Source organism: Rousettus aegyptiacus, unplaced genomic scaffold (assembly GCF_014176215.1).
Source record: "Rousettus aegyptiacus isolate mRouAeg1 unplaced genomic scaffold, mRouAeg1.p scaffold_m13_p_7, whole genome shotgun sequence".
In the NCBI taxonomy this organism is placed as follows: domain Eukaryota; kingdom Metazoa; phylum Chordata; class Mammalia; order Chiroptera; family Pteropodidae; genus Rousettus; species Rousettus aegyptiacus.
The window spans coordinates 56,478,596-56,492,114 of NW_023416310.1; the positions used below are offsets into that span (position 1 = coordinate 56,478,596).

Sequence of the window (13,519 nt, forward strand, 5' to 3'; positions counted from 1 at the left end):
TTTCAGTCTCTTCAGGATTTTCATCTGTGCCTTATCTGTACCTCCTATACCACAGGATGATTGTGGGAATGAAAGGAAATTAAATGAGATAATGCACAGGGCCTGGCTCTGTAGTGAGCATTTAGTGTTTTTCTGCCTCTTTCTTTTAATTTAGACTCTCTTAACACTTTGGGAGTGGAATGAGCTAGAAGGGGGTGGGGGAGCGGGACTCTTTTTTCATTAACTTTGAAGTCTAGCCCACTATGGGCTACACCTCCCTAAACCCAGGCCTTTTCCCTAAATTGAACATTTTCAAATAGAGTAATCAATCTAGCCAGGCTATACAACAGCAAGTCTGAGTTGGCTTTCTTTTTTAACTTGTTCACCAGACTGTCTATCTCAAGGAGCCATAGTTTTTGTAAAATTCCCACAGAGTTGCCGTGGCTCAAAGCATTTTGGGAGCCTATCTTTAGAGAAATCACAGTTACTCAAGATTACAGGTAATAGGGAATAGAAATATGGACTAGGAATCCAGTTTGTTTCTTCATGGATGAGATGGGTTTTCTAGAGAAGAGTTAGCTGATGACTCCAAGGATATCTTGGGTCTGTCAATCCAGGATTTCCTGTTCCTCTCTTGGATAATACTAACTCCTGCATAAGCAGCTGGAAGTTATTCCTGCCGACAGAAATGGGATCCACTAAGTTGGAGAAAAGCTGTATTAGTCCTGCCTTCCAAGAATATGTCCTTGACCAACAGGCCAGCAGAACTGAGGAGGTGACAAAAGGCAAGGATAATGAAAGAAAGGGCCTTCTAAGCTCCAGAACACCATGGGGACACACAGGACAAGGAACCTCCCGGATGATGTTATTTTAAGGTGTTATGGTAGGGCCAGGGAACAGTCTGACACATCTTTCTTTGGAAGCAGGAATTCCCCGGCCCCCTCACCCATCTGAGCTGTCTCCGTATTATCCACTGTCTCCTGGAGCTGTCGGACAAATCCCCCACCCCCTCGGCTGGCTCGTCCCACAGTAAGGAAACCTGCAGCCTTTCTTATTCTCTTTCCTTTCTTGTGCTGAGTTCTGCCTTCTGTCCTCCAGCCACCCCACCCCATAGGGGAGCCCTGTCGGCAAAGCCCAGAACTCAGACCTCCCTGCTCCCTCTCCTCCCTGCAGCTTCCTCCCAATCCTCGCTTCCTACTTCCTGCCATTTATTTCTCATCCTTTCTTCCTAACTCCTCTCCTTCCCTGTCCTAAACATTCCCATATTAGCCAAGATACTGACTAGATTTCCTTCTCTTGGCCCCTGCAGGCAAGGACAGCCCATGTACTCCCTTCCTCCTGGTGGTTTCCGGCACCCCTACCCTGCCCTCGCCATGAACGCCTCAATGTCCAGGTGAGTCTGGGGACAGGGGCTGAGAGCATGAAGTGGCAGTGTAGAAAATGGTTCTCTGCTAGTGCTCTTGCCATTTCTGACCATTAAACAGCTGTCTCTTGGCAGTAAGCGAGGAGGTACAGGCTCACCTTTCCTCCCACCTCCCATTGATAAGACTCCTGACCCATGGTGGGAAGGGCCCTCAAGTGACCCCACAGGGTCACTCTCAGTCTCTAAGAGAAGAATTTCAAAGCCCTGGCCCTCAGCCCTCTGGCCACATCCCGCCATGTGCTGGGCTTTGTGGCACCGAAGCATTTTAAGTATAATCATACCGAAGCCAGAGACTGGGAGATTAATTTTTCCTGAAATGCTATCAGGGGAAGGGACAGTAAAAGGGGATTTTTGCTACCAGTGTCAAAGGAAATGCAACCCACATAATCCCTTATCTTTCTGTTGTGTACCCTGGCCACTGACCCATGACACCTTCTGTGTTTTTCATCCTATATCTGCTTCCAAGACCAGATATAGAAACCCTATGTGTTTGTAGGGGAAGGAGAAGCGTGGTAGGTGTTTCCCAAACCTGGCTCTGTCCAGCAAGGTCAATAGCCTTCTGTTCCTCAAACTCTGCCATAGCAGAGGTATTTACATGCCTCTGCACTGAAGGCAGAGAGTCACCCACATCCTCTGCTGAGTGACAAACCTTCAGCCTAAATCCCTCTGTTGTCCTCTGTTTCCACCTGGTACACAGCCTGGTTTCCAGTCGGTTCTCCCCTCACATGGTGGCTCCGGCCCATCCTGGTCTGCCCACCTCAGGGATTCCCCACCCCGCCATCGTGTCCCCCATCGTCAAGCAGGAACCAGCACCCCCCAGCCTGAGCCCAGCCGTGAGCGCGTGAGTAACAGGCAGCTTAGACTGGGGATGGACAGTCTCTGAGCAGCAGTCGCCGTTTATTATTCTCCTGTGGCGTTTAGCAGGCAGCGCAGCCTCCCTCAGCCATGTCCTCTCCCCCTGGGAATTGTTCTCTTTAGCTCCCTGTGTGCCCATTCGCTCAGACATCTTTTCTCGCATTAAAAAAAGGATTTAGAGGCTGCAAGAGAATCTGAGAAAGCTTTTAGCTTCCGTCCCTGCATAATGCACATTAAAACGTGAGGCCCAGAAAGGAGAGTTTTCTCATAGTCACATCACTGACTTGTGACAGAGTTGAGACTAGCACCAAGGTCTACATTTTTCCCACTGTGCCATAAAGGGCAGGAAAGCCAGTCAGTGCCTCATGGCTGAGGAGAGCCCCGCCCCTCGTTTCTGCCCTCCCCCCATCACCTTTGGCCAATGCATCCCAGCTCTCACCACCACCCTCTGCTCCTTCATCAGGAAATTATCCTTTCATAGACTATGGCCTGGGGTGAGTCAGAGGCTTGGAACTACTAGTGGAAGGTGCTCAAGTGCTGAAAGCAACCGCGGGCCCCTTGAATCAGCCTCAGTGATGCAGCTTATCTACCCCCCACCGGAGGCCATGGGCTTGAAGTCGCAGTGAGAGAGGCAGGGATTGATGAGTTGGATAACAACTGACACATGCTAACCTACAGCTTTGCGACTTCTTAGGAAATCACCAGTCACAGTGAAAAAGGAGGAAGAAAAGAAACCCCACGTGAAGAAGCCTCTTAATGCCTTCATGTTATATATGAAGGAGATGAGGGCAAAGGTGGTGGCTGAGTGCACCCTGAAGGAAAGCGCAGCCATTAACCAAATCCTGGGAAGAAAGGTAAGATCTGCCCTTACCCTCCAGTCTGCATGGTCAGCGTCCCCTGCACTCACCGGTCCCTGTCATCTCTGACCCCGCTCCTACAGTGGCACAACCTGTCCCGAGAAGAACAGGCCAAGTACTACGAACTGGCCCGGAAGGAGCGGCAGCTTCACTCCCAGCTCTACCCGACCTGGTCGGCCCGGGACAACTACGTAAGTGCCCACTCAGATCCCAGAGCAGCGTCTGCAGGAGGAAGAGGGGAGAAGGAAGTTGCCAACATGTACGGAGGACTCTTCAGGCCAGGGAGAAGTCCATATATTCCCTAGAAATAAGGAAAGTGTTTCATATCTCGAGAGGTCAACAAGGACGTGGTTGTGGTGAACAGACTTAGATTTGTGCCCCTCATATTTGACTGGACTCAGCCTTTGCCTCCCTCCTTCATGGCCAGTGTAAGCTGTTTGGCAGCCCTGGTGGTAGACTGTCTCTAGCCAAGGCTCCCTAACCTGGGGCTCAGAGACCAATGCATGAGCCTCGGCCCACGTATCTGATAACTCCCTGAACGTAGGTGGATTTTTGGATGTATGGTCTTATTTTTTTTTTTTCTGGTAAGAGGATTCATAGATGTATTAGATTTTAAGTGGGACCTAGGACCCCTCAAAAAAAGGTCAAGAAATAGAAAAACGAGCCTAAAGTGCAGTGAAAGGGTGAGGCCTTCCAAAAGACCAGCACACCCGAGTGGGAGGGGAAGAATCGAATGGGGAAGGGAGGCGGCACCCCAGGAAGGCTCCCTCTGCCTCCTGTGGGGCATGTGATCTGAGCGGTCCCCCCTTCCTATCTGGGCAACCCCTGAAAAGCTGGTGGTTCTGTCCCTGTTACCTCTTCTTCTGGCCATATTTTTTTAGGGTAAGAAAAAGAAGAGGAAGAGAGAGAAGCAGCTGTCGCAGACACAGTCCCAGCAGCAAGTCCAAGAGGCAGAGGGTGAGTCTCAAGGAGGGCACTGCCTCTTTTCTTCACCTTTCCACTGTCACAGCTGCACCTGCCTGTGCGTTAAACCCGGGTCTGTGACGTACACAATGACAAGGCTGTATTATAGCAGCTGCCATCTTCGGGGGCTCCGCCTCATGGGAGCCTCATGCATACTCAAGTGGGTGTTGCTACTATCCTCTTTTTAGAGATGAACAATTGAGAGGCTCAGAGAAGTCAAGGGATTTTCCCAGTCACTCTGCTTATTAAATGGTGGCGGCAGGATTTGATCTCAGCACTTTCTCACTTCAAAGCCTAGGCTTTTTTCAGTTTGGTTAAGTTGCATCTTATTTGAGGGTTAGGTTCTAAAATCAATGTATAAGGTAGAAACTGAATATAGTTGAAATTGTCTTTGAAGTTCCCTTAGGAAGGTGGCACGTTAGAGACCGCCATTCTGCCTCTCAGTGAATCCAACAGAAGCAGGTTTGGTTGGTCGAACAGCAGAAGTAGTTTGCTCAAGTTTGGGGGGGCCGCTTCATGCCAAAAATTTTACAGCAGAATCACACCTAGCACAGAGATGTTCACACTGTGACAGGCGTTTAGGTCGCTCCTCTCATGCTCACTCCAGGACAAATGTAGAACCACTGCTACCATCTAAAGTGCTTTTGCTCCTTCTTTGCCTCTCTTCACCCCTTCCCCTTCCCGCCTCTCCCCTCCCCTCTTTCCTTTTTTTCCTTTGTTTCTTTGTTTCTTTCTCTTTTTCTCTTTCTCCCTCCCTCTCACCCTTCATTCCTAGTATCTATATAATTTGTGTATCCATCTACATATGAGCACACATAAATAAAACATGTATATGACGCAACATCCACTGTATACCGTGGGGATTAGCAGGTGCTACACTATCTCTGGTAGTACCATAAACCAAAGATTTTAAAGCAAACTGAGTGGATATTCCTCCCCAAAATGATAAGATTTAGGCAGGGAAAATCAGATGATGTGACAGACTGAGCTGTCTTCCCTGCAGTCAGCTACTGAGTAATTCTTTGTCATTTTGGCGTTGCCGCTTCTCTGTGCCCTAGGCATCCTTGAATGCATCTGCCTAGCCTTGGAATCCTTAGACAGAATTGCATGTCCTCGCTTCCCTCCCCAGAGGGGTTCTTTTGTTTCCAGAGTAGGTGTGTATAGCCAGCGTTCTTCTGCAGCCTCCATCTCACTAGAGCTACCAGCTGCTCACTCTTTCTTGTGTTTCTTCCCCAGGTGCTCTGGCCTCCAAAAGCAAGAAGCCATGTGTTCAGTACCTGCCCCCTGAGAAGCCCTGTGACAGCCCTGCCTCCTCCCATGGCAGCATGCTGGACTCCCCGGCTACCCCCTCTGCAGCCTTGGCCTCACCGGCTGCCCCTGCTGCAACCCACTCAGAGCAAGCCCAGCCCCTGTCCCTCACCACCAAGCCAGAGACCCGGGCCCAGCTGGCTCTCCACTCGGCTGCCTTCCTGTCAGCTAAGGCTGCAGCCACCTCCTCTGGCCAGATGGGCAGCCAGCCCCCACTCCTCTCCCGGCCCCTCCCCCTTGGGTCCGTTCCCACGGCTCTGCTGACTTCTCCCCCTTCCTTCCCAGCCACGCTTCATGCCCACCAGGCCCTCCCAGTACTCCAGGCCCAGCCTCTTTCCTTGGTCACCAAGTCTGCCCACTAAGATGCCTTGTGACCTATGCAGGCTGTCAGGTGACCCATCAAGTAGTAATGATACAGAAGAAAAAACAAAGGAAACTTTATTGGTCAATATTTGACCACTCTGGACTGTTCTGTAAAGTGACTGGTAACAGCAGCACTTTACATTTTGTAGATGTAACCAGTAGCCGACCTTAAGGCTTTTTTTAAAAAAAAAAAAACAAAAACAACAACAACAACAACAAAACAAAACCAACAAAAAAAAATCTTTAAAAGAAAGAGTACTGAAAAGTAGTGTGTCTTTCTTCCTGTATGTGCAGTGGTGGATGGACCTGGGCAGACGACCCTTTTCTCTCTACCTCTGGCACTTTCTGCCCTCCTCCCTCTTCTCGTCGGCTCCACATGCCCCAGCTCCCGCACCCAGTTTGCATGGTGGCTGGCCATTGCTGTGATTTCTAGCTTGTTGCTTCTTCGTCTAGATCCCATCCTGGACATTTCCTTTTATCTCACCCAAGTGTTTCTCTTTTGCTCAACTCCGTGAGTTCCTACCTTCATCTTCTTTGTCCCCTGCCCAGTGCTAAGGCTGTCGCCACATGAGAAGACACCTTTGACCGGTTTGTCTCCACCAGCATCACCTTTCCCTCAGTGGGCCCTAACCTGCCAGCCTCCATCTTCTGGTGGCAAAAGAGGCCTTCCGAAATGGTTCTCCCCCACATTTAAAGGGACTCAAGGTGTCTGCCACTTCCTTAGTGACGAAGTCTGTGTTCTGCCCCTTTACCAGTCAAGATCTCCTTTTCACAGTCCCAGCATGGCAGACAGGACCTGCTCCAAGGTCTGGTTTCTGTCACCTGGGTCAGTGCCAGCACAGTCTGCCAAAGTTCTAAAGACCCTCCTCCCTCCCCCATCACCTCACGTGCTTCTATGTGTATTTCTTTTTGTTTTTATGGGGTTTTTTGAAGCAATTTAAACTCCCGATAAGCTGTTTATTTTCACAAAAGAAAATAAAATTGCAGTTGCAAGACCTTTTCTGAGTGTTTTAATCCTTTTGTTGAATCAAGCCCTCTTCATACCAAGCCCTGTGCTAGATTTTTGCAGACATGTAAAGAGATTAGCACTTATTAATGGGGGATATAAAACATACCTGACACAATGAGACAAATCCAACCCAGCTTTCAGCCTCAAATGTACATCATTCAGTTGGTATTGATAACTGAGATCCAAAAGGAAGAACCCTATTGTTTTCATTTGTCTTCTTATAATTGCCAAGATGTGAGGGACATCCTTTGTCTGCTATGCATGGTATCCAGCACTGCAATCAATTTTTTTTGTAACATTTATTGAGATATAATTCATATAACATGTAATTCACTCATTTAAAGTGTACAATTCAATGGTTTTTAATATGTTCAGAGTTGTGAATCCATCATAGTCGATTTTAGAACATTTTCATCACCTCCAAAAGAAATCCCATACATACCCTTTAAAAGACACCCTCCATTTCTTCCAGCCCTAGGCAACAACTACTTTCTGTCTCTGGATTTGTCTATTCTGGGCATTTCATTTAAATGGAATAATACAATACGTGGTCCTTTCTCACTTCTTTCAGCTATTGACTTGTCAAGGTTCATCCATATTGTAGCACGTATCAGTAGTACTTCATTCTTTTTTTAAAATTGTAAATATATGTAACAAAATTTGCCATTTTAGCCTTTTTTAAGCATACAATTCAGTGGCATTACTTACATTCACAATATTGTGTAACTATCATCACAAACTACTTCCAAAACTTTCATCATCCCAAATGAAATCTCTATGACCATTTAAGCAATAACTCCCTAATTCCTCCTCCCCCAGCCCCTCTATTCTACTTTCTGTTTCTATGAATCTGCCTACTCTAAATATTTGGTATAACTGGAATTATAAGACATTTGTCCTTTTGCGCCTGGCTTATTTAACAGCATAATGTTTTCAAGCTTCATTCACATTGTAGAATGTATCAGAATTTCATTCGTTTAAGTCTTGATAAAATAGTCTTCCTTTTCTTTTTTATGAGTACTTGCGAGGTTTTTCACTCTACTCAGATATATATAGCTTGTTTTACTTGTTTTAATTGTAGTAAAATATATATAATATAAAATTCACCATTTAAACTTTTTAAGCAGACAGCTTAATGGTACATTTACGACACTATGCAACCATAACCACTATCAATCTCCAGAACTATTTCATCATCCCCAACAGAAACTCTGTGCTCATTAAGCAATAACTTTACATTCCCTCCTCCCCCCAGACCTTAGTAACTTTTAATCTACTTTCTGTTATGAATTCTAGGTACCTCATATGAATAGAATCATACAATGTTTGTCCTTTTGTATCTGGCTTATTTCGCTTTGCACAATGTTTTCATGGTTCATCCATATCGTAGTGTGTACCAGATTTACTCCTTTTGATAGATGAATAATAATCCATTGTACGTACATACCACATTTTGTTTATCCCTTCATCCTTTGATGAATGCACCTTTTGGCTATTGTGAGTAATACTGCTATAAACATTCACATACAAGTATAATGTTTGAGTCCCTGTTTTTAACTCTTTGGGTTATATACACCTAGGAGTGGAATTGCTGGGTCATATGGTAATCTTAATTTTTTGAGAAATTGCCAATCTTTTCCATAGCAGCTATGACATTTTATATTTCAACCAGCAATATGTAGGGGTGCCAATTTCTCTACACCCTCACCAACACATTATTTTATGTGTTTCTTTTGTTGTTATAGCCATCCCAGTAGGTGTAAAGTGGTATCTAGATGTGATTTTGATTTGCATTTACCTAATATACGATGTTGAGTATCTATTCATATGCTTATTAACCATTTGTCCTAGTGCCATTTGTTGAAAAGACTATTTCCCTCCTGTAACTATGTTGGCTCACTTGTCAAAAATCAACTGACCACAAATGTAGAGGCTTATTTCACCTACATGTCTTTATGCCAGTACCACACTGTCCTAATTACTGTAGTTTTCTAGCAAGTTTTAAAATTAGGAAGTGTGAGTCCTCCAACTTAGTTCTTTTTCAAGCCTATTTTGGCTATTCTGAGTTGCTTACATTTTCATATGGATTTTAAGATAAGCTTGTCAATTTCTGCAAAGAGGCCAGCTGGGAATTTAATAGGGATTGTGTTGGTAGATCAATTTGGGGAGTGTAGCCATCTTAACAAAATCGTCTTCCAATTCATGAATATCGGATGTCTTTTTTACTTATTTAGGTCTTTACTTTCTATCAATAATGTTTTATAGTCTTCAGAGTATACATTTTGCACTTCTTTCGTAAAATTTATTCCTAAGGATTTTATTCTTTTTGATACTATTGTAAATGAAATTACTTCTTTACATTTTCAGATGTCCATTACAAATGTACAGAAATGCAATTGATTTTTGTATATTGGTCTCACATTTTACAACCTTGCTCAACTCATTCTAATAAATTTTTAGAAAATTCTCAGGATTTTTTTTATACAAGATCATGTCATTTGCAAATATAGTTTTACTTCTTCCTTTCCCATCTAGATGCCTTTATTTCATTTTCTTGCCTGTGTCCCGACAACTTTCATTACAAAGGTGAACAGATGTGGTGAGAGTAGACATCATGGTCTGTTTCTTATCTTAAGGGGAAAGCATCCAGTCTCTTATCATTTATGTTAGTTGCAAGGTTTTTGTACCTGCCCCTTTTCAGGAAGTGCCTTTCTTTTTCTAGTTTGTTGTTTTATCATGAAGGAGTACAAGGAAATTTTAAGATTTGTTAAAATTACCTTCTACCACTCCCTTAAACCAAAATTGTTGTGAGCTAGCAGTTAGTGCTAAAATTTGCCTTTTCTACTGTTATTCCAGATAGAAGCATGGCCTGGAGAAAAACCACAATTGAAATAGGTGCCCCTATAGATTCATGGTACCTAATAACATCGGCCAGGCCGTCAATGCCACTCATGTATTACGCTTGTCATTTGTCAGCTCCCTTTCCTGATCCCCTCAACAACTCTTCACCACTCTCAAGCCCCCAATTTAATCCCCACCCTCTCACTCAGACTGCTTTGCCTCTTAGAATATCAAGAAATTGAGGCCAGCTTAAATACTCTATTTCGATCTCTCACATCCCTACCTAACTATATCACCCTCTAACCATTCTGCCTTCTCACAGGTCTCAAGGTCAAACCCTGGTTCACCCCAAGGTCAACTGCTCTACTGCCTCTAGACCCTAGTCCTTCATCTCTTTGTACCTTGTTCCACCAGTCATCATATCTGTCTTGTAATCTTGGTCACTCTGTCTAATTAGTTCTTACTCTCAGTCAGTAAAAAAGCTCAATCCTCTCCAATATTGGAAACCCTCTGTTTCACATCTAAACTTCCAGAAAAGGTAGTTTTGACTTACTTTCCACAACCTTCCACTACTTATATAACCACAACCAGGTTTTGTTCTCACCACCCTACTGAAATATGTAATTCTAAGTCCTTGTCTTACTCCAACTCTGTGCTGTATTTGATAGTGTCGATTTCACTTTCCTTCTAGAAATTGGGACAATTGGGATCCCTCAAAGGATGTTGAATAAAGAAACTGGAAACAAGGAGAAGATAGTGTCCTGGAAGACAAGCGACATGACTAGTTGTAGCACTAAAGCTACAAAAAAGCCTGCAATATAAGAATTGTATGAGTTTTACAACTTGCTTTATGTTCAGTTAAGCTATCATATGCACATGGATGCCTATAAAAAGGGGAGAATCAACAAACTATTCATGATAATAGCTCTGGATTACAAGATATTTTTATTTTCTTACTTTGGTTTTTCTTTACTTTTTAAATGTTTGTATGTATAATTGTTACCATTGTGGCTATTGGAGTTCTGGTAACACACAGGTCTCAGTCTTTATCACTGCTGAAGAAATGAATTTACACTCAGTTAATTATGAGAAGTGTTATTTATTAAAGGCACATTTTGAGGTATAAGATGGGTCAAGCCTAACGCTGGCTAGCCACGCGGAAATGAGGATACTAACTCTGGTGGAGGCGGGGCGGGGGTGAGCGGTGAAGCATTGGTTACAACCAGGGGAGACAGCTGTAATGGCGGCGCGGGGGTGGGGGGAGAGGTTGGGGGGGTTGGGTTGCGGAGTCTGCGTTATAGTAGGGCTGTGATGGGTAGTTACAAAAGGCGTTCTTAGGTGATTGGCACATGAGGTCATTTTGCTGGATACTTGGGTGCGATAGCATATTTTGCCTAGTGCGCATGCACTTACCCAGACTTCAGTCTGTTACAATTAGATTCCTGAATTTCCAGGCACAAACAGAGTATTATAATGATGGCATAATGAGGCTGAGGTTGTGGGCAGGTTAGGGTAGTACCTTCTGTGCAGGCCTCTGTGGCTGCATTAAACCAGCTAGAGATTATGGCCCTCCTGTCCTTGGTCTCTGGGGATACAGGAGGGATTCTCTAAGTACCAACAGGGTGTTTTTTGGGCAGTCTCTAGGCTAGGCCTCTATTCCTTTGTTCCCGATGCTCATGTCTGACTAGCTACCTAACATAATGAACGTATTAGTTATAATAATAATAACTTTTAGAAGACTTAAGTATATGCTACTGTGTTAAATATTCTGAATTATCTAATTCTCAACACTTTTATTCCCATTTCATAATGAAAAAATTGATACTTAAAGCAATTAAGTAATTTGCCCAAAATCACATGTATTATTTGTGCAATCAATTTTAAGAAAAATAGTTAGGGACTTTTTCTCCTATCAAATTGGGAGATTAAGATTACTCATTGCTATCAAAGGTTGAGTAAGATAATAATAGCATTACCTTAAGCAAGTTGCTTAATCTTTTTGAGGATCTGTCTCCTCTTAAAATGTACCTAACCAGTATCTGAAAATAAATGTTACTAACAGTAGAAAACTGAAAATAATTTGGATTTCTAATAATAAGGGAACTGTCACAAAATTATGATAGTCATAAATTACTTTTTATGAAACCATTAACAATTATGTTTTTTGAACATTATTTAAATTAGTTATAAAAACAGTTCTTATGTTTTACCTTTAAACTCTATGCTCCACATTTCCAACTACCTCCCTCATATCTCCACTTGACCATCTCACAGCATCTTAAATAAATGACCACAAGCAAATTCATTTTCTAGGCCCCATCCCCATCAAATCTGGTTCTCCGTATCTTCCTTGCCATCACCCCTCCTCACCATAAGCAATCCATCTCCAAGGCCTGTTGGTATCACCTCCCAAATTTATTAAGTCCTTCCACTTCTCTCCATTCTCACTGTTCCTGTACTAATCCTACTTGGACAATTACAACAGTGTCCTAACCGATTAACTCCTAAATCCACTCTTCTCTCCTTACCCCAAGACTAGATTCTTTACTCTACAATCATATTAACCTTCAAAAATTTCCATCTCTGATTATATCTTTTTCCCTGCTTAAATATCTTTGATGGCTTATTACCATTAAAATAAAATATAAAACCCTGGGCATGGCCCACAAACTGCAGGATTTAGACGCTTCTTTCATCTCCTGCCTAATAATGTGGACACGAGTTTAATAATTTGACATTCCCCTCTTTACACATACCCCCACTAAACCACTCTCCTCTAATGCTAGTGAAATATTTATGAGACTTGGAAAGAACTTCCTTTTAGACAGATTCATTTACCAATTCACTTCCGTTAGCCAAAGCAGTCATGATTCTAAAATAATTTAGTAAAAGATTTATCTTCTTTCTGATTCTTATTCTCTCCTCAGTAATGAGGATAGGTGAGAGATTTTATTGAAATGCAGAAACATTGAGAAGCATATTAAAGGGCTTTTAAATAACACAATACTTGTTCCTGAAAACCATATTTATGCCATCAACAGTCTTCAGAATTTCAAGTACTAGAAGTGAATGCAATGTAACCTAAATATTGTACTCAACGGACTACAGAGGAATGTTATTGCCCCTGGGGGCTGTGGTCCTTTTGGGCGGGATTACCTTTTGGCCTGAGTTAACTGGCACATTTTCTACTGTACTTTTGTGTCCCATAAAGATTTATGTTCTGGACAACTTCCACATCGTTTACTCTTTAACCTGGCTCTGTCCATTCTCATCCCCTGCCATCCTCCTTGTTCTCTGTTATCTGACATTCCTATCCTCATCTTTAGATATATACAAAATATCAGCTTCCCACTTGCCTCTCCAGGCCTTTGTACCTCCAGTACACTCAGCCAGGAAAGCTCATGCTCCCTACAGCCTTATCTGGAAAACACCTATACTCTTTGGTCCTCAGCTCAAAGGTCCTTTCTGAGAAAAGCATAGTTTCTGTACTTTTGTTTGTTGGCATTTCTAGGAACACACATACACGCACACACACTCGTGTAAATATTTGATTAATATTTGTGTGTCCTACTAGATTACATGTTCCATTAAGTTAGGGCTGATCATTTTTTAAATTACTGTCTACAAAGTACCTAGCCTGGCCAATGTTCACAAAACAATTTCAAGAAACATAACAGTAATTTTAAACAGTAAAAAGTAATTTTAATACAAAACTACTAACCCAATGATACCAATTTGGGAGAAAATGAATATGCATAGAAAAAGGACAGAGAAAGTATACTAAGGAGGGAAACATAAGTACACTTATATATATATATTTTTTAAACCCACTAGATGTAAACAATAAACTAATGTACATGGTAACCTGTGGAGGGGCGGGGAGCAAGAACTTTCTAATTTTTACTTTAAACAATCCCTTTG

The 13,519-nt window shown here is 43.0% G+C and overlaps 1 protein-coding gene across 1 annotated transcript in view; it reads left to right on the plus strand.

Annotated features, from left to right (window-relative positions):
* TCF7L1 (transcription factor 7 like 1) overlaps positions 1–6,748 on the plus strand; it is a 145,663-nt gene extending 138,915 nt beyond the window's left edge. Inside the window, exons 6-12 of the mRNA XM_016136956.2 lie at positions 906–1,008; positions 1,289–1,372; positions 2,100–2,243; positions 2,952–3,111; positions 3,198–3,305; positions 3,996–4,071; positions 5,314–6,748. Of these exons, the coding sequence (XP_015992442.2) occupies positions 906–1,008; positions 1,289–1,372; positions 2,100–2,243; positions 2,952–3,111; positions 3,198–3,305; positions 3,996–4,071; positions 5,314–5,747 (1,109 nt within the window). The 3' untranslated portion in view covers positions 5,748–6,748. The remainder of the gene's footprint in view (positions 1–905; positions 1,009–1,288; positions 1,373–2,099; positions 2,244–2,951; positions 3,112–3,197; positions 3,306–3,995; positions 4,072–5,313) is intronic.
* Positions 6,749–13,519: the final 6,771 nt, after the last annotated feature.